At 34.4% G+C, this 20,166-nt stretch overlaps 2 protein-coding genes, 1 non-coding gene and 1 pseudogene across 4 annotated transcripts; 1 reads left to right on the plus strand and 3 right to left on the minus strand.

Moving 5' to 3' along the window:
- Positions 1-1,456: 1,456 nt before the first annotated feature.
- LOC111406660 lies at positions 1,457-4,549 on the minus strand. Its single transcript, XM_023036048.1, has 6 exons — positions 4,517-4,549; positions 2,229-4,062; positions 2,068-2,126; positions 1,922-1,992; positions 1,636-1,799; positions 1,457-1,548 (listed from the first exon to the last, which is right to left on the minus strand). The coding sequence occupies exons 1-6, from the start codon at positions 4,547-4,549 to the stop codon at positions 1,457-1,459; spliced, it is 2,253 nt and encodes a 750-aa protein (XP_022891816.1).
- A 3,569-nt stretch (positions 4,550-8,118) lies between these two features.
- Positions 8,119-8,190, minus strand: TRNAG-UCC. The gene has a single exon. It is a non-coding gene; the product is annotated as a tRNA-Gly (tRNA).
- A 1,335-nt stretch (positions 8,191-9,525) lies between these two features.
- LOC111405835 (phytoene synthase 2, chloroplastic-like) lies at positions 9,526-12,225 on the plus strand. 2 transcript variants are annotated; one of them, XM_023034896.1, is made up of 6 exons: positions 9,526-10,244; positions 10,378-10,428; positions 10,552-10,679; positions 10,751-10,986; positions 11,069-11,261; positions 11,986-12,225. In XM_023034896.1, the coding sequence occupies exons 1-6, from the start codon at positions 9,920-9,922 to the stop codon at positions 12,163-12,165; spliced, it is 1,113 nt and encodes a 370-aa protein (XP_022890664.1). In that variant the 5' UTR covers positions 9,526-9,919; the 3' UTR covers positions 12,166-12,225. The 2 variants fall into 2 exon arrangements, with proteins under 2 accessions (XP_022890664.1, XP_022890663.1); XM_023034895.1 differs by having other exon boundaries at positions 9,528-10,244; positions 10,507-10,679.
- A 328-nt stretch (positions 12,226-12,553) lies between these two features.
- Positions 12,554-18,989, minus strand: LOC111405836 (annotated as a pseudogene).
- Between the last annotated feature and the right edge of the window lie 1,177 nt (positions 18,990-20,166).

A 20,166-nucleotide genomic window follows, 5' to 3' on the forward strand; every position in this document is an offset into this window, starting at 1 on the left:
CGCCTAAAAACTGCTTGATCGTTCTATAACTGCCCACTTTCCTCGTAATGGCCAACTTGTTATGGAACTGTCTTTTCTAACTGCTTCCATTACTCTTTGTCGTTCAACCGTCTTCAATTGAATTCCTTGAATCGTGGAACGTGATAGGGCTGCTTAATAACTGCGCTTTTTGATAACCATAACACTTCATGTTTGCTAAGACCTTGGCGACTCGAAGGTTTGGGCGAGAATAGAGTAGCAGCTCTAGGCGACTGCATGACACTTCATTCGCTCAGATCCTGGGCGACTGCATGGCACTCCATTCGCTCAGATCCTGGGTGACTTGCAAGCTTGGGCGATGGTGTTACCTCGTTCATGGGCCTTCCTATTTGGGCCTTCATCCTGAATTGTCTGATTGGGCTTCGTTCCTTGGGTTATCTGATTTGGGGATCCTCCAATTGGGATTCATTCCTTAGGCCGTTCGATTTGGGCTGAATTTTCATGTGTCAACAATTACGCCTTTCCTAATGAGGCTCCAGATCATTCAACGCATGGCTGATGCCAAGCCCGCACTCCACATGACTCGCCATGTCACTACATTGAAGTCTGAATTGACAAAGAAAAAGAGAATTGTCAATGATCACATAAGTTTGAATTGACGAGGTGATTTGTTAGATGACAAAGTCGTACAGGTGCTACGACATTTCCTACCATAAGCCACGATGCTTCATCCCAACGTACTAAGAGATATTTTATACAAAGATCTACTCAAGATCAAATTCTTATTGATTGATTGATGAGACGATTGTGCGATAAGCGTCAAAATGTCAAGTTGAACATTACTGTGTCGGGAAGCGCTAAATTTTTGCCCATCTATGGAATGATTGATTGATGTTTATCAAATGACAACTCGACCAAGAGATGAGGCTACGTGCCTTACATCTAACGATTCTTTCTTCCATAGTTATCAAACTCGACCCGGACAATGCAGTGGGTCAATGGGTCAGTGGTTTAACCGGTGACCCGGCGGTTCAACCGGCAGGTCAATTCCTATTAAAAATATTATTACCTATTTCCATTGAATAAATTTTTTTTCCCATTTTCTACTAATACCTAAATTAACCTCATATTATTTTGTTAATTAAATATCTATTTGTATTCCAATTTCACAAATTGTGGATCATATATAGTCAAATATGGACTTTAAACAATAAAAACAACAATCAATGATTAAAAAAAAAAAAACTACTTCATATGGCAAGGTTTAACAAGATAGCTTCATATGCTTTAAAAATATTCTTGCAAAAGTAAAACCATCAACTAAAAGTTAAACGTGGATAAAGAACATGTTAACAAAATAAATTATTTGAAGTTAGTCAATATTTTCTCAATTAAGAAGAGTTAGAGCGCATCCATGTTGGGGTCTCGGACATAAATTCTTCAATTCCTTCGCCTTGCACCAATGATGGAGTCTCAGTCATACTAAAATCCTCATTTTCGTTGTTTTATCATTTCCATTGTCATCATTTCCATCACAATCAAGATCAAGATCATCAAAATGTAATTTATCTGAAAATAGTTTTAAATTTCAACGTTACATCATATATACTTTAATAAAAAGAAAAAAAAAAGTAATTGCATCAATCAAACAATTACCATCGTTTTTATCATTTTGTATAGAGCATGCACTCAAATCACGACGAAATGTCTCCAACTCATCATCTACCATATTCGGTGGCTCCTCCTCTAATACCCAATTGCCATAAACGCCAAACCGTTCGAAGTCGATAGGATCATAATTTCGACTTTTGAAATAATTCCTAAACAAAGTTTATTATCCAATTTATAATTAATCAAAATATAATTCTAGTAAAAGGAAGCAAAATCTTAAAATGAAAAAAAAATCACGAAAGGATGAAATGATTTATTTAAATAACATTACCGTTGTTGCAATCGTAAATTGTAGTGCACATAAACAAGATCATTAAGTCTTTGGTGCTCGAGTCTATTTCTCTTTTTAGAATGAATATGTTCAAACATACTCTAATTTCTCTCACAACCTGACGAACTACATGTTTGACTTAGTACTCGAATTGCAAGTGTTTGTAGATTTGGTGCACTACTACCATAACACATCCACCATTCATCTGTACCAAAACAAAAAGAAAATAAAATAGACATATGTTACATAAACTAAAATTTGAATTATATAACATAACAAAGTACATAACATGAGAATAAAAATTTACCAGGACCCATTTTATGACAATCTGCTAGTGCTGATAAACGTCCAAAGTCACCATGTGCTTGCCTAAATAATCTCATTTCATTGGTCAATTTGCTTCTTAAATCAGGTTGACCATAAGCATATCTCTCGATTACATCTAAAAGTTCTGATATTGTTTGTTTATGATTTTCCATATCAGGATTATTGTATTGGAAAGAAGGGTTCAACCAATAGCCAGCGGCATGAAGATTTTTACGCAATTGACTATCCCATCGATTCTGAATAATTTGCAAATAAGGAGCCACTCTATTCTTCCTTCTTTGAAATCTGCGCTCCATCTCACTTTTTGCCACATGAATAGCTTCATACAAGTAGCCCATCGAAGGCTTTTCATCACTATCAACAATCCTTAGAACACGAACGAGAGGCTCAGTAAGTTGCACAATAGTAGAGCACTCTTTCCAAAACATAGAATCAAGTACTTCATCAACAAATCGTTTTCCTTTACTTTCCTTTGCATATGCTGATAAAGCCCATTCTCTAGATGTCACCATTGCTCTTAATGGATCCTTTTGAGCCAATATGCTTTGTAGAGCAATAAAGTTAGTAGCAAAACGAGTAGGAGCGGGTCGAAGTATTTCCTTTCTTCCAGTAAACTTCCTCATCAAATGCAATGGGTAACGATGGTTGTATATGTATTTTGTTATTTTTGATGCTTGAGATACGACATTACTAACTTCATCAAGCTTACCAATATCATGAAACATTAGATTAATGCAATGAGCTGCACATGGAGACCAAAATAATGTTTGAAACTCTCGCTCCAATAACCTACCAGCGACAACATAGTTTGTAGCATTGTCCATCACCATATGGACCACATATTCTGAACCTACAAATAACACAACATCTCGAAATAACTTGTATAACATGTCAACACTTTTTGATTCATCTGAAGCATCTACTGATTTTAAGAATACTGATCCTTTTGGACAATAAACTAAAAAGTTAATAAGAGTTCTTTTACATTGATCTGTCCAACCATCAGCCATAATTGTGCAACCAGTCATTTTCCACGTTGAACGATAGCTTTCAACATACTTCTGAACCTCCTCAACATTTTTAGCCAATAAATAACCACGAAGACTGTGAAAGTTCGGTCCTTTATAGCCAGGGCCCATACTAGCTATGGCATCTATACTTTGTTGATAATACACAGAATTTACAGCATTAAAAAGAATACACGAATCAATCATCCACTTGGATATAGTGAGGTCACATTTCTCTATAGCTTCTTTGCTCTGAAGAACACTTTTGATAGTATGTTGGTTACCAGGTCCTGTTCTTGGCATGAAGTAAGAACCAATTCCTTTTTGTTCTTTCAAATGTTTAGCTCCCATTCCTTTTCCTTGACTTTTCTCAATAGTTGTATCCTTTTGTTGAGAACTAGGAGGGATGATCTCGTACACATCATCATCACCCAAATTTCTATACATTTGCTCTTCTTGTTCCCGATAATAAGAACTATGTGGGTTGCACTCATTAAGAACTTCTTGAGTTCTACGTTTCTTCGCAGCAAAGATGTCTAAGTTTTCTTTCATTTTAAATCTAACATCAGGAGGTACTCTACGACAAGAATCTACATCACCTTTTAATCCCGCTAAGTGTTGTTTGACTCGATTAATACCACCTCCACCGAAAGCCTTTCCACAATATAAGCAAACAAGTTTTTTTTTATTTCCATTATTACCAGCTTCTAAAACCTCTCTACAATGTCCCCATGCTATATCAGTTCTTCCTCTAGCACGATTCTTTGTTGGAGAAGAACTATGCGGTGTACTATTAATACCAGTGATCTATACAAAAAAAAAAAGTTACATTACAAACATTTAGTTGGGGACCAATGATGAAAAGTTTCCTTTAGGCTTTATCACAATATCAATGAAATCCAGGTAAGAATGTTTTTAAATTATATTATAGAGGGTTATGTGCATGTTAGTAGCACTCAAAAGTTTTTACACTATTCAAAGTGAGAATATTTGCTGGACCAGGTTTGAAATTTGTACATGATCATGCTTTATCAAAGAATTTGTTAATGATTAGCTATAGTTTTGTGTATTATCCAAATATTATTGATGGGTCCTTCCAATAAGGTGACACAAACATAAGGTAAAACATACGGTAACACAAATCATAAGGTAAGGAAAATCATAAGGTGGCACAAATCATAAGGTAAATCATACTGTGCCTGAGCATAATCAGTATTTTTCGGTAATGTTGAAATTAAAGATGCTAGATGATAACACAAACATGATCAGCTCCCACAAAATTCTCCAGTAGCATGATTCAACAAAATACTAGCCAATGATCAAAGAGAAGTGATGATAAAGGCAGAAAGCCTGTGGTTCTCAAGGAAAGTATAACAATATTAATCATGCATAGTTAAAATAAATGGCACTAATGCAGTCAATCCAAATGGTAGACGGCATATGACCAAAAATTTGCTGGTCCAAAAAGAAATCAGCTGAAAATTAACATCATTATATTTTCCATTATCCAATAAAATTAATAGCTAAAACTGGTGAACCAAAAGAGTCCAGAACATAGGCATCCTGTCTTGTAAGTTGGATTCTATACTAAAAATAAGAATCTACAAAGCATATTGGCCCAAAATTCTCCAGAACATAGGCATCCTGTTTTTGTTATCTTAGTTGCTAAATAAGTTCCTTTTCCCCTTTAAAACTGATTTACAGGAATCTATATGAAGACGTAGTTTTGTACTCCAAGAGAGGGGAAATACTGCTTTGCCTCAATATGTATTGTATAATACCGATTTTGCAACAGTTCAAAAAAAATGTTGAAGATACCTAAATAAAGGGAAATACTCATTTGAAATTAATTCATTCATACTTCGTTAAGATATATTTTAAGCATGAAATTCAGATAAAAATCAAGTAAAGTATACAACATAGAACATACAGACAGGTAGGTCGTTGAAGTTGAGGTAAAAATCTTTCAAAAATCACCAATCTGAAGATATATTTTCGCGCATAATATGAGGGGGAAAAACTGGAATTTACAAAAAAACTCATAAAATTTAAACTTACATCTTCTTCTCCCATCTAATAAAACTTGAAATTTGAGGATTTGGATTTTAGGGAATGAAATTCCAAGGAATGCTGCCGGCTGCTCTTCTACAGGAACGGGAATAGGGCTTACTGCTTAGGAGTTAGGACGGTGAAGGAGAAGGATAAATGGGATTTTAAATGAAGTTTGCGGACCGGGCGGTTTATTAGTTGTTGGGTCAGCGGTTCAGTGAAAAACCGGCGGTTCCTTTGGGTTTTTAGCGGTTCAGCAACATAGCTAAAAAATTAAGCAGCTCGGACCGGACCATGGTCCGGTCCGACGATTTTTGGGTCGAACCGGCCGGTCCGGTCCGGGTTTGATAACTATGCTTTCTTCACCTCTTCGACTATAAATACTCACATTTGCACCATTTGAAAAGGTAACGCGACTCCAACTATTTTACACACTATTTCCTCCCCATATTATTGTGATATCCACATTTCGACGATCAACGCTATTGGAATTCTCAACTTTGGTTTATCATCTTACTAAATTGACCGTCGGAGTGCTCGCGATCGCTTCCACCACCACCAGAAAAGGCCACGAGTGACTAACGGTGTGTTACAAGTGCGCATGGAAGAACCTACATGGAGTTGCTTTCTGTTGGTCACGTATCAGGTCCGGTTTCCGTGGTCAACACTGGTTATGTGCAATACTTTCATTAACATTTCCAATAGTTTGTTGATAACAAGTTCAATCTTCTTCATGTATTCCAATGCTTCATCCCGCAGATAAATGTTGGTTAATTAAGAGAGAAACTGGATTAGAACTTTATTTGTTGTATTATCATGTACAATCTAACTCGATAATCCGAAGGTACGCTCAAAATTCAATTAGATTGCTTGCAACTTTCATGCGACTTGGTGCTTGTTTGGCTTTATTTAAAATTTAAAATTGTTTGTTATAGTATTTTTCTCCACCATACTAATAAAATTTCTTTATTTTTTAACCACACATTCTCTAAAAAATATTATTCATAACTCTTTAATTTCCCAAATAATGGATGACAAACTGGGGCTTAATTAATAATTCATTGACAAATCTAGATCTAAGGGGAATGGAAGGAAATGTGAAATTAAACAAAAGATTGTGGTTTATCCCACTTTCACGAAAGGAAATGAATGTTATTTATAATTTAAACTTCTACAAATACGTTGTAGCAATTGCGCCTAATAAGGTTTTAGTTCGTGTGGGTTAGCACCATATTGTAGAAATAAATGTTTTCAGATCAAATTCATAGTGTTGTACATGTCATTCTTTGATTTAAAAAAATTAAATATGATATACCTGTCTAAAGATTCTAAGATGAAAATTATCCTAACTTAGCCTTCATATAGTAAATTCATAAGCGATTTCTAAAGAGGAATATTAGTGAATTCACAAACTATCTGGATAATAACGAGTAGTAGACTAATAGTTATGAATATGTGACTTAAATTAATATTATTTTGATTTAAATTTGTATCAAAGCATAGGCTTACTCTTTTCAAATGCGTAATTAGAAAAAAAACCTTACAAATTTAATTCATTGTTTGGTATAGGTTAAATTTCAAGTCAAAGTCAACGATTAATTTTAATTACATTTTTATCAACTTTCATCAAAATCTACTAAAAATCTAATTTTAATATACACCAAACAAAAGCTAAACACAAAAATTGAAATTCTAGACCAAAAAAAAAAAAAAATCGTAAAACTTGATCTCTGTCAATGAGTTGATGAGACATGTAGTTTATTTTTATTTATTTATATGTTCAAATTTTCAAGTATAGAGCATCACAATTAGATGATTGTAAGATGATGATCATTTACTATTTTTCACATGACAAATTGTAAGTTCTAAAATATGGTTTTAGGAAAGTTTGCACAAATGGTCCCTAATTCGTGACTCCTGTGCGAGTTTGATCCCCATTCTTCCAATCTTCCCGTATAGCCTATGGGTTTTGTGTGCAAATAGTCCTTTTCTGTCCACTCCTGTTGTCAAGTTTCTGCTTGCGTCCCAAATGTCCAACTAAGAAACAAAATTTGTTTTGGGATACATCTCGCGATTTATCTCCCTCACAAAACTCTAGAGACGAGGTGGTGAAAACCTTCGATGTTGGGGGTCAACCTTTTTTTTTTTTTTTTAAAGAAACAAAATTTGTCCTACCACTATGTAAATCTATTGTTTTCTCAAAAAACAAAAAATCCTTCTTCCTTTGGTCATAACTCAATATCAAGGCTCAACTATATCCTTGTTATTTGATGGGTCATGCTACATGACCACAAATTTTGACACATCGGTTGACACATTCACTCACATGGGGAGGTCGATATTATTTTATTCACCCGGGACCCACACCTCGATTGTGAGAAATGTGTCAAACAATGTAGTCATTTTGCTTAATTCTTATTTGATTGCTTTTAGTGGCAATTAACTTATATTTTAGTTGATTTCTTCTTAGATTTGTCTATTGAGGTCATTATTAATTTTTCTTTTCGATTGATGTTCATATTTAAAAAAATTTGCCTTTTACTGAGGCACCAACGATTCAAAAGTAAAATTCAAAATTTTTTTCTAGGATTTCTTGAAAAAATAAAATAAAATAAATTGTGATGAAGAAACCGAAAAGTTCGTCTGTGAAATTTAATATTTCGAACCAAAATTTAATTGGTGGGTGTTTTTCAAATTCTCGTCTGAAGCGCTAAACTAAATTATCCTTCAATTTAACATATTGCACAAGTAATGAAGAAATTTCCCTTTAATAACTGAAATTTTGAATAATAATATATCCAAAAATGGAAAAAATGCGTCTGCCGGGAGTCGAACCCGGGTCTATTGCTTGGAAGGCAATTATCCTAACCGTTGGACTACAGACGCTGCAGTGGGATTTGGAACAATAATATTATCCTAGACAAATGTTCTATCAACACATACAGCTAACAATAATGTAAATCTAATAATTAATACAAAATTTTCTTATTTTAATTAATTAAATTCACTTCCTCGTTCGATCTTTTTAGTTTCTTGAGTCTCAACTCACGAGTGTTAAAATTTCATATTAAAAGATCAGTATTGTGAAGAGTACATACACCTTTATAAGTTATATATTATTTTAATATTCAAGTTGTGTTGAACTACGTATGTTCTACTATAACATGAATGATTTGTTTAATGATGTATATAATGTTTCTCCACTTCTTAAACAATTAATTAATTATAATTAGTAGTCGTAGTGTGGGGGTTCGATTCCTGAAACATGAAATTGGACTCCTTGTAGGCACAGTGTATATGCAGCTCTTGTTCCCTGGCTTGATGAGACACATCTCGCGATTTATCTCCCTCACAAAACTTTAGGGGCGGGGCGGTAGGAGCCCTCAAGATTGGGGTTCAACCTTTTTTTTAAAATTAATTATAGTTAATTGTTCTCGATCATGTAAACACAAGAAGGTCAAAAAGTATTATAATTGAGGAAAGCTCATAGGACATCAACAACATTGTTACTCCTATGTTAATCTAATTATTATCACCGAAAATAACTCTTTTGCTGTCTTTTTGTGACTTTAAATTTAAATCCCTTAACAAGATACCATTAATTAAAGGACAAAACATAGAAGTTGAAGGGTTTATAAGGGTATCAAATATGGTTTAGATCCTCAGTTGAGTTGTATAAGAAGACAATTTTAAGAAACAATGTTTTGGATAAGTTTTATAAATAAGACAAATAAGCATCTTTTGGATTGTTATGCTGTCCGATTAATCCAATGTATTGGTTTATTCTTGTCATCACATTTTTATATGTAATTCATACTTTTAAGTTAAGTTATTTTTTCTTCTCGAAGTGATTTCTGGTGTAAAATATCTTTTAAATAAATAAATTTATTAAGATAAGAAATAAACTATTTTTCTATTCAAACAACTTTTTCCTTTTATGCATCGGAAAATTTGATCATTTCTCTTGCACTTTCCCTTCCAAGTGGTTTTGAAGATAAAAATCCTTTATCGGCACATAAACTGTATCACAAAATTCGAAACTGCTGTCATTTAACATATGTACAGATTCCACGTGTTAAGCTTTTTCGAAAAAATGAATACGAACTTTGTTGAAGTCATCTCATCTTTAACTATATAATTTTTAAAATGCCAAGATGATTTAATATTCTATACTTTTTTTTGGAGCCGAGTTGGTTATTTGTCTTTATATTAGGGATTAATCCCAAATATCAATTCCATGAGCAATAGTAAATGAATGAAAAACAAAATTACATACACTTGTTGCTCATGGATTCATAATGGTTCATTTTCAATGTGAAAATTATGTCTGCTAACTGCTACATATTTTGTTTAGTATATTACAAGGTTTTCTCATATCTCTTTGTCTTCTATCTATAGAAACCGTCTCCAACCACAAATTCCTTTATTAGGAATGACGTGAATGTCCAATATAAGTGCAACAAGCCTGCCATTCAGCCTAAGCTCCTCATACATAATAACTCCCCAAGATAGAGAGGGAGAAAGGTTGGGTGCAATACACAATTCTCACCCAGTTTTGTGTAGTAACCCTTAAGGCCATTACTTAGCATAAATTTGCATTTTTCAGTTGAAAAAAATGTTTGCAGCATTTTCATATGTTTGTAAGCCTTGCATGGGATCAGGTGATGGAAAATTCTTGATTCATAGAATTAGAAGAACAACTGCAAGAGCTGAAATGGCTATTGCTGTTCCTAAGAGAAACAATGAGTCTTCCCATCCAAAGTTATCAATTCGAGGAACTGATAAAATTGTACTTGAAATTGCCCGAAGACAATCACAATCTAATGGTTTGGCTACACATGATGTTTGTAGGAAACCAGATTTCCATCCTATGTTTCTTGAGGAAGCATATGATCAATGCAAGAACATATGTGAAGAATATGCAAAAACTTTCTACTTAGGTTCATCTTCGAATCCCTACTTTTTGCTTTAGTTTTTCTTTGTGGAGGTGTAGGGGTGGGGCGCAGACCCTAGAAATCATTTGAATTTCTACTTAACTAGTTTGATAAAACTTATAAGTTGCTTATGATGCAGGAACACTTTTGATGACAGAAGAGAGAAGAAAAGCAATATGGGCTATTTACGGTAAGCGAATTATTAACTCGTTACTTTGTTTTTGCTCAACTTTTTCTTGCACAGTTCAATAGAAATGCTTCTCTGCAGTCTGGTGCAGGAGGACTGATGAATTGGTTGATGGCCCGAACGCAGGCTATATGAATTCTTCTGTTCTTGATAGGTGGGACGAGAGACTCGAAGACATATTCGAGGGACGTCCCTATGACATGCTTGATGCTGCACTCACGGATACCTTGTACAAGTTCCCATTAGACATAAAGGTAGGTAAAACAAGATTAATCAACCTTGTTTTTCATGAATTTCAAGTACTAATCAAACGTTTTATTAACAGCCCTTTAAGGACATGATTGAGGGTATGAGAATGGATACAAGGAAAAATCGATACGCGAATTTCGAGGAACTCTATCAGTACTGCTACTATGTGGCAGGAACAGTTGGCCTAATGAGTGTTCCAATAATGGGAATTGCACCAGAATCGTCCCTTTCTACTCAAAGCATTTATAATGCAGCACTCTATCTAGGCATCGGCAATCAACTAACGAACATTCTTAGAGATGTTGGAGAAGAGTGAGCGTCCATGTCAAAATGCTTCATGTAGTCAACTCTATGACATTAGTCTTATCTCTTGTCATGTTTTGTGTTCTTGCAGTGCATTGAGAGGGAGGGTTTATCTTCCACAAGATGAGCTTGCGAAATATGGATTGAGCGAAAAGGACATCTTCTCGAGAAAGGTGACAGATGGTTGGAGAGAATTCATGAAAGAGCAGATTACTAGGGCAAGGGTCTATTTCAACCAGGCTGAAAAAGGAGCTTCTCAACTCGACAAGGCTAGCCGATGGCCGGTAATGTTTCGTTACATGCACATTAATTTCAATTCAAGTTCATTGTGAGAAGAGTGTGAATTCCATCTTTCTTAGAGAAAAGTGGCCACAAATCTCACGACAACCAGAATCAGTAACAATCTCAAAAAAAATAGAAACAATTGTAGTAACATAAGAAAACTGACACTATATGATTTCTAGTTCACTTGTAACAAGAAATGGTAAGGTAATTCATGTGAATCGTTAGTCATGAACTTGACGGTCCGATCCTATTAGTAAATCAAAAGTTGGATCTATATCTATATTAGATCTCACAAAAATCACTCTATGTATCCTCATGAGTAGGCATTTGATTTCAAATCGATAATTATGCCATGCTGATATGTCTTGGACGATCCAAATCTCATACCAGCTCTAATACTATATACCATGTGATTAATGATACACTATATCTACATGCACATACATTAGACTCTATGAAGTACAATCATAGTATATACTTATCTCCTCGACTATGGATCGATCTTCATGAAATTTTAGATGTAGATTTGTACGAGTCATTCTAATATTCCTACATGTATGAAGGATTATTTATGAGGCCAAATTTAGAGTGATAAACTTAGGTTTCTTATTCGTAGTGAAAATATGCATACAAATCCACAATAACAATGTGATTTTACTCACAATTTTGTTCTCTGGTGATTGAGATTCGACTAATTAATGCTAATGTTCTTGTAATTTTCAGGTGTGGTCATCCTTGATGTTGTATAGGATGATCCTGGATGCCATTGAGAAGAATGACTATGATAATTTAACAAAGAGAGCATACGTTGGGAGGACTAAGAAACTCGTGACATTACCAGTAGCTTATACCAGAGCTCTACAGCATCCACTCTGGTTTAAGCTCAATACAAAATATGTATAAAATTATTGCAACTTGTAATTATTTTCGGTGTAAAGTCACAATAAAGAATCTCTTTAATCAGTTTCACAAAATCGACGACCCCAGGCAATGGGCATGTCCAATATAGATAAATGCAATTTTAACAAAATTCTAATTGTATCTAAGATGCCAGAAAGGTGAACTTTCTTTATGTGACTAAATGCTCGTCGACAAACCAAGCGATATTTGACATAACTTAAAAGTCGACAGCCTTATTGTCAATAATTTTAAGTCGATTACATAAGTCATGACTTCGTTGGTTAATAATTTTGTGAGCAAAAAAATTTCACGACACTTTTTTCACAAATTATTATCAACTTAACCAAACGCAATTCAAGATGTACCAGCAAGAAGATTAAAAGTAAGTCAGTTCAGCAACAGTGAAATGTGAGTATTATAAAAGCAGTCGTTATAAAAAAAGAGAGAAATGACAGTATTCTTCTTCTCTACAAAACCCCAATCCATGCTATTTGTCCTAAAACAATGGGGCAAAAAGTATGGAAACAAATAAAAACCTGAGATATTATCCTGCAATAAAGAACAAAAAAGATGACCAGAATCCTAGCCGACGAGTGAACAAACTTCCTCTTTGCACGCTTTCGGTCATCCCCATCATCAATATAAATATTTATAATTTTCAAATTTTTATGCAATTGGAGAACACGGGAAATGACATTCTACAGTCTCGTTAAAGAAAGTAATCTGGCGTCCTTCGAGTTACATCTGGCTCACCCCTTCTAGGAGCTGAATCAAACTGCAGTAGTAAATAACTACCTCAATATCTATGGAACAAATACTGCACACCTTGATAGGGAGGCACTCATGCACTCATATAATATGCACATACATAATACATGCATGTGTGTGTGTGTGTGTGTGTGTGTGTGTAGAGAGAAAGGGCAAGAGAGACCTGAATGAATGTGTGCCCTTTGCAGTCATCAACTTCCAAGATAGATGCCATGTTCCCACACCGGTAACAATAGTTGGGAGCACTAAATATGGTAACAACCTTTTGGTCCTGAACAAGCAATGCACAACTATAAGAAAATCTAGTCTTGTGAACTAAAAACACGTGAAATAGCAGTTAGATGTTCAGATGACAAATTACATGACCCCAGTTGAATCCCTCCATAACCAGCTGGTGTGCTCTAGCAATAAGCTTCAAATTGTTTGTATGGTTAAACTGCTCGGATATGTCCTGTTGAATTCAAGTGGAAAAGGAGATAAATAATTCTCCAGCACTAGTAAAAATATAATGATAACGAAGAGTAAAGCAGTTGAAAATACTTGGCCAAATGTATATCCAGCACCCCTAGGCGAGATACCCCAGCCACATCGATCATCTGGATCAGACCATAAAAGATCACACATGGGCCCCTCATGAGGAACTTCTTGCACACGGTCAAAATTGCGTATATTATCGAGAGTTTCAACAGCTGGTGACAATCCACCATGCAGACAAAAAATTTCCGACTCTACCTGGAGATATTTAAAAAAAAAAATGACAAGTGTACTAAATCAACAAAAGAATGACATGCCTAAGAGACCAAAAAAGCTGACACAATGCTAAAAAATACACTACCCATGTATTTCGAGGTGTTTTGAGATTCTAGATAGGGATGGTGAACCAGTCGAATAGGCGGCCAGCGGATAGGCCTGGAAAAAGCTTAAGCCGACTCAATCGAACCAAGCCAAGGCTTGGGCCAAGTCCAAATTTCGGGACTTGGCTCAAGCCGCACTGGGTTTGCTCGTGAAAATGGCCCATGTCACAGGCTCGCTCGACTTGTTGCCAATCTTCAATTTATATTTATATAACATATCTATAAATATGCTTACATAATTAATATTCATAATTATGCTACAAGTATCTATATTTATAATTTATTATCATAGTTAGATATTTTATTAATAAAAATTTCAAATTTTTTTTATATAGGAGTTAAAATAATATTTTATTTGTTATCTTGTGATGTTGAAATTCAAAATATATTTTCTATTCCAATATTTTTAATTCTACAAGTGAACATCAGGATATTTATACACCTGAAAATTGTATTCTAATTCATATATTCTCGTATCTATATGAATTTTTTTATTGTATTTTTAGTGGAGAAGAAGAACTCGTTTAACTTCTTTATATGAATTTCAAAAGAAAAAATTTTTAAATTAAAAGATTTGTGAGCCAGCTCTACTCGGTGAAGCTCGAGTCAAGCCTCCAAATTTTGACCTGGCTGTGACGGCTGCGCACCCCCAATTCCAGATAAAGTGGGCTCGCAGAATCAGAATTCAAAAACATGACAAGTGATAGCATGCTTTAATTTAAAAAAAAAAATTTAATTTCACTCCAACAATTGTACAATGAACTAAAAATTTATGCTCCCAAAAGAACATTTTCAAGGAAGAAACTGTTTTATGTCACAACGAAATTTAATGCCGTCTTTGGTTAATATTAGAAAATGTGATAATTATCGTTCTTCCCATATTGTTTAAGAAGTGTTTCAGATAACAATTTAAACACAATAATTGGCAGATTATTTCAGATAACATCTTAAACACCGTATCCGTAGATATTACACCATTAAAGTAAATGTACTAACCAATGCCGTAAGAGGAAGATAATCAAATAAGTCTGTAAAGATCTTCCACACATTGGCGTTACCATACCTGCACAATGCAAGAAGATCGACACAAATTAGTCATCTTACATAACTAAATGCCTGGGTGTGTGCCAACTCACCAAGAAAATGAAAAAGAGAAAAGTAATGGGACAGAGAATTACGGCTTCCATTAAAATGCATGAAGACTGAAAGGGTATAACTCACTGGGTATTAATTATCAAACAACTCTATATTTCTACTAAAATAGACGTGCACTGTAAAGAAACAAAAAAATTGAAGAACCATACATGTACCTTACATATGAGAAGCAAGTATAAAGCTAAGAAACAGTTTGCCAAACATCATTTTCCGCAAAAAATTGCACAATAATGCCCCAATAAGAAGCGCATTATACCAAAGTTTGTCGAAGTATTGCTCAGGAATACAAAGTGCAGCCCGGAGAAGAAAAATAAGATATTAAACAGTCAATCCATATTGTCGGTGTCGAATAATTAGATGTTCAAGTATGTAAAGCTTAAACACACAAGCATACCTGGGACAAATTTACATGTATCAAAAAAGATAAACCCGTGTCCAGCAAACTTTGTGCCTGTTTGAACCCCATTTTGGCAAATAATGCATTTTGAAATAGTAAATTGATGGAGAATATATGGTTTAAAAAAAGAAAAAAATTTGGATTTGCGTGTAATATTATTTTATTAAAGAATGTGTGGTTGAAAAAAAAAAAAATATATTTTGAAAATAATGGAAATTAAACAAGGGCTTTATAAAACAATTTATAAATTATCAAACTTCATTTTCAACCCCACATTCCAATAGACCCACAAGCAACATCCACCACTCATTTCTATCTATTTATAAATTAAATCGTTTATTCATTCTTTCCAAATAAAGGCAAAATTAATAGTGGGAATAACTAATAAATGCATCTCTAAGGTTTCAAAGAAGCAAACAACTCTCAAGCTTGTACTTTTTCTTCTTTCAAGATAAACAGTAAGTTGATTGAACTTCGTGCACATGTAATTTATCCCTTTTTTTCCTTTTTAGAACTGAAAGCATAAAAACATGTAAACTCAGAATAATGAATCTTAGTGGGTAGAATGAGAGCAAAATTTCAATGATGTATATAAAACCGTTGTCACATTGGAAATTCAGCCAAAAAAGGAGAACAAACTCACTTTCTCAGGCATTCATCATAAAATCCGTAAACTTGAGTAATCTGCAGGTAACAAAACGGAACTTTCAGCACTTACCATCAAACCTGAAGCAAAATGCAAAAAACTATGGTTGAGTGGTAAAAGGACTTCAATGGCAATATACGTAAAATAATAATAATAATAATAATAAAATTGTGAAGAGGCGAACAATCATTCCACAATATTTGACTTGTGATGATAAATAACTATAGATAGTATGAACAATTTATAAGATTATTATTTTACACAGTGATTTCAGTTTTCAAGTCATTGAAGCATATTCTGTGGCAGTCAAAAGGAAGCACATTTAGGACTATCAGGAAGGAGAAAGAATGTGACCAAGAAATGCAGCCATAGAAGTGTACCTGATGGCTTTCATGATTTCCCCGTAAAATCGTAATCCTTAGAGGATATCGTACTTTGAGAGCGACCAAGAGCTGAAAAGTATAGCGCATGCAAAAGAATCAAACAACTATTGAAGTCCTGGGAGTTTTGTAAGGTCTTCCAATACTGAAACCTGTCCACATTCACCCATGACAACCAATTTTATGTACATGAACTTTCAACAGATAATCACTCCACTATCTCGTTGTATTCTGATAGTTTGTTATTGGCAAATTATTTTTGTTGTTTTCTATAAAGAATCTTCCAGGGTAGAAGAATGTTAATTATTCTGTACTTAATATTCAAAATAGACAGATGTCGGAATACAAATGCAAGTAGAGATGATAATAAAAATTTTATTTCTTTATTATTGACAATTGAATTGGGAGACAAGTACGAGTTATCATATCATAATTCGAGCACAGAAATATAAAATTTTGGCTTCTGACTTCCATGTTGATCTTCTGAATAGGGTAGTCAGTTTATATGCTGCTTCTCAGGATACATGTTTTCCTTCATCAGATCCAATGTTTGCATATTGTACAAATTACAGCATTGGTAATTTCTTTTCCATTAGGAACTTTTTTGGTGCGTTAATTAATTCAAACAGACATTTTCCGTACCCCAAATCCTATAAGCCACTTCAACTCAAAAGGCAGGTGAAGAAAGTACACAGTCATGTGCAATAGTAATGTTAATCAGTTTATTAGAGTGTCATTTGTCCCATTAGAGATCTTTCATCAGAAGTGAGATTATTATCAAGATAAGAAAATTTGAAACTCACCGTTACTGTTTCAACTGAATAGTATCCACGATCAACATAATCTCCCATGAACAAATAATTTGTCTCTGGACACTGTTAACAAATCAAATCATTAAAAACATATTGATTTAAGGTAAGGTAGTAAGGGATATGATGTTTTTGGACAAAGACAAGTGTCATAAAAGACAATCCTTTCAAGATGAAGGTAAATAAGCATATACCTTCCCACCAATACGAAAAAGCTCTGCAAGATCATGGAATTGCCCATGAATATCACCACATATGGTGACAGGGCTTTTCACAGGCTGCAATGAGGAAACAGAAAATCATTGAACTTTCAACACTGTGGTATCTAAGAACTGGAATGTGTTGGACACAAGAAGATATATGAACCACGCCAAGCAGAAAGAACCATTGAACTTTCAACACTATCGTATCTAAGAACTGGTATGTGTTGGACACAAGAAGATATATGAACCACGCCAAGCAGAGAGGACTACAACAATTTCAATTTTCGAAAGCACTTCAACTCATTTTCCTACAATTATAGTAATTGCTAATAGGTAATTCTAGTTGATGGGCTACTCATAACCATGCGAGCATGCCACAAGCGAAGAGGCTGCAAAGAACCTTGTTAGCAGCTATGACCATATATGACGATGCTTTTTAGCATAGAACACTTTAAATTCCGTAAGGTAGAAACTACAATATTTTACGTTATCATGATGAGACACACATGTTCAAACGAAAAAGAAAGATTTAATCTCATGGCTTTCCTTTTCTTTTAACTAAAATGTCTCCTGGTGTAATAAAAGTTCGTGCTACGAAGGAGTGATCAAAGACACATCGACTTGACTCGGGGTAATTTCAACGTCTGCACCGAAGGGCAAGCTTAACCCCAACATGCACATGACTGGAAGATTACAGTGACGAGTTACTGAGTACCAAAAAATTAAGAAAAAAAATAGTTTCAATGAAAAAGATACACGGTTAACTTCTGTTGACAACAGCAGCAATGAGAAAAATGATGAAAAGTAGCACACCTGCACATTGCTCTCTTCAATTAGGATCTCCTTGGCCTTCTCACATACCAACCTCACCTACACGTGAACAAAAACTATTGACAGAAACCTTTTTGATAGTAGACAAGGAAATAAAAGAAGATGATGTATCAATGGGCAATGAAAATTTAATACCACATCCAAGCAAAGTAATGCCATCTCCAATGTTCGCTTTCAATGGTTTACACAAGATAAAGGAGTGAGGAAACAAAACTGAGGCAGGCACTTTATAAAGTGTTTACATTTTTTCGTCCATTACATTCAACAGAGTACACATAAAATTTAAAATGTAAAAAACTAAAATCTCAGAAAGAACCGCAGATCAATTCAACTCTCGAACTCTGAGAAACTTAATATCCAGATCATTCAGTGCTAAATTACACTTGTAGTTTAAAATCCCACATATCAGATCACAAAAATCGAGAATTAATGAAAAATAATGAATCCCCAAACAAAATGAGAATTAGAAAAATAATTACATCTTGTTCGGATAGGGTTTGCATTCCATGAGTGTGAGATTTGCTCGTCGATGTTCCCATGAGCACTAGACGCCACCGATGCATCCATAAGCTATCTATCTTTCTACCTGCCGCTCAATAAACCCTAGAACTTGGGGATTCTTTTCTTGTTGGCTTTGTTCTATTCCGACATCGGCTTTGCTCAAGAGACTGGTGGCGGAGGGAGAGTGAAGTCATGAATGGGGCGTGTAGAGAGGAGGTGGAGGCAAACCAAAGAGCGTAACGAAAATACCCACCTTATTGTGCTTTATTTCGAGAACACCGGCTAACAAATAATACGTTTGAATTTAAGAAAACGACCACGAGAAATAAGAGTATCAATAGTCACTAATGATATTATTGTTAAGCCCCTGTTTGTTTTTCATTTTTTTCTCATTAAAATAAAAAATATGATCGTTATTCATCACATCAAGTCATCAAATTTGAATTTTTATTTTTTGTGTGGGATCATAACGACTATATTTTTCATTTTCATTTTTACAAATATGAGAAACAAACGCCCCCTAAGTAAATCCAAGTTTCACCTCCGGTGGAAAATCATTATTTTCACTCTTTTTTTATATAATTATTGTCAATCATGCATTTCTATAATAAGAGAAAGTGGATGGATAAGATGGAGAAAGAGAAAGTGATTTTTCTAAAAAATAAAATCCTACTTGCTTAAAGAAAATATTTTCCTTAATTCTGAGAAAAATACGATTACGTAACTAAAAGTAGAAAAATATTTTCTATGAAAAAAATATTAATCAAATAATACAAAAGTAAGTCAAACATTGGAGGCTGCGTGGGATTTGAGAGAGACATTAAAATACGGCGACTAGGGAAATTGGCTGTTGGAGTTATATTACTATGCTGAAATCAGTATCAAAATTAATCCGTTTTGGGCTGCTTCTTCTGATTGTGTTATATCCAGTTCAGCTATTATGGGTAGAGTCAACAATCAGCTGTGAATCACGATTTCTTGGTGTGCTTTGTCGGTGTGTTCTTTTCACCGATTTGTGTGTTGAGTTGTACTCTGTCGGTAGTTTCTCGATAGGTTTATTGGGTTGTTTTGTTAAATTAGGCTAAGATTTGGACTATTGAAAATTTATTCTCTTGGACTATTGTTTGGGCTGCAATATTTATTCTCAGTTTGGGCTACTTTATCAGCGTCTTGAAGAAAGTATTGGGCTGCAGTATTTTTTTTTTTTTTTTTTTTTTTTTGACCTTGAACTTACCGACTCTTCCATTGTCTCTTGAAAAAACTAGTGGTTTTCTTATGTTAAAAAATAATAATGATAAAATTCAGAAGGTCGGTACCTTGAACTTTACTAGCTCTTTCTCCTGCCTCTTGGAAAAATAAATTTTACCGGCTCTTCCCTGCTTTTTGGAGGGTCGGTACTTTGAACTTTACCAACTCTTCCCTTGCCTCTTGAAAAAACCAGTGGTTCTCTTATGTAAAAA

Source organism: Olea europaea, chromosome 12 (genome assembly GCF_002742605.1).
Source record: "Olea europaea var. sylvestris chromosome 12, O_europaea_v1, whole genome shotgun sequence".
Taxonomy (NCBI): Eukaryota; Viridiplantae; Streptophyta; class Magnoliopsida; order Lamiales; family Oleaceae; genus Olea; species Olea europaea.

Excerpts from the sequence above, each read along its gene's own strand:
- LOC111406660 (XM_023036048.1), bottom strand. The coding sequence starts at position 4,549 with ATGCTACTGGAGAATTTTGTGGGAGCTGATCAT. Across the intron at positions 2,127-2,228 it reads TTGTCATAAAATGGGTCCTG|ATGAATGGTGGATGTGTTAT; the intron begins GTAAATTTTTAT and ends GTTTTGGTACAG. Across the intron at positions 1,993-2,067 it reads TACAAACACTTGCAATTCGA|AGAAATAGACTCGAGCACCA; the intron begins GTACTAAGTCAA and ends CATTCTAAAAAG.
- LOC111405835 (XM_023034895.1), top strand. The coding sequence starts at position 9,920 with ATGTTTGCAGCATTTTCATATGTTTGTAAGCCTTGCATGGGATCAGGT. Across the intron at positions 10,680-10,750 it reads AGTTCCCATTAGACATAAAG|CCCTTTAAGGACATGATTGA; the intron begins GTAGGTAAAACA and ends TTTTATTAACAG. Across the intron at positions 11,262-11,985 it reads ACAAGGCTAGCCGATGGCCG|GTGTGGTCATCCTTGATGTT; the intron begins GTAATGTTTCGT and ends TGTAATTTTCAG.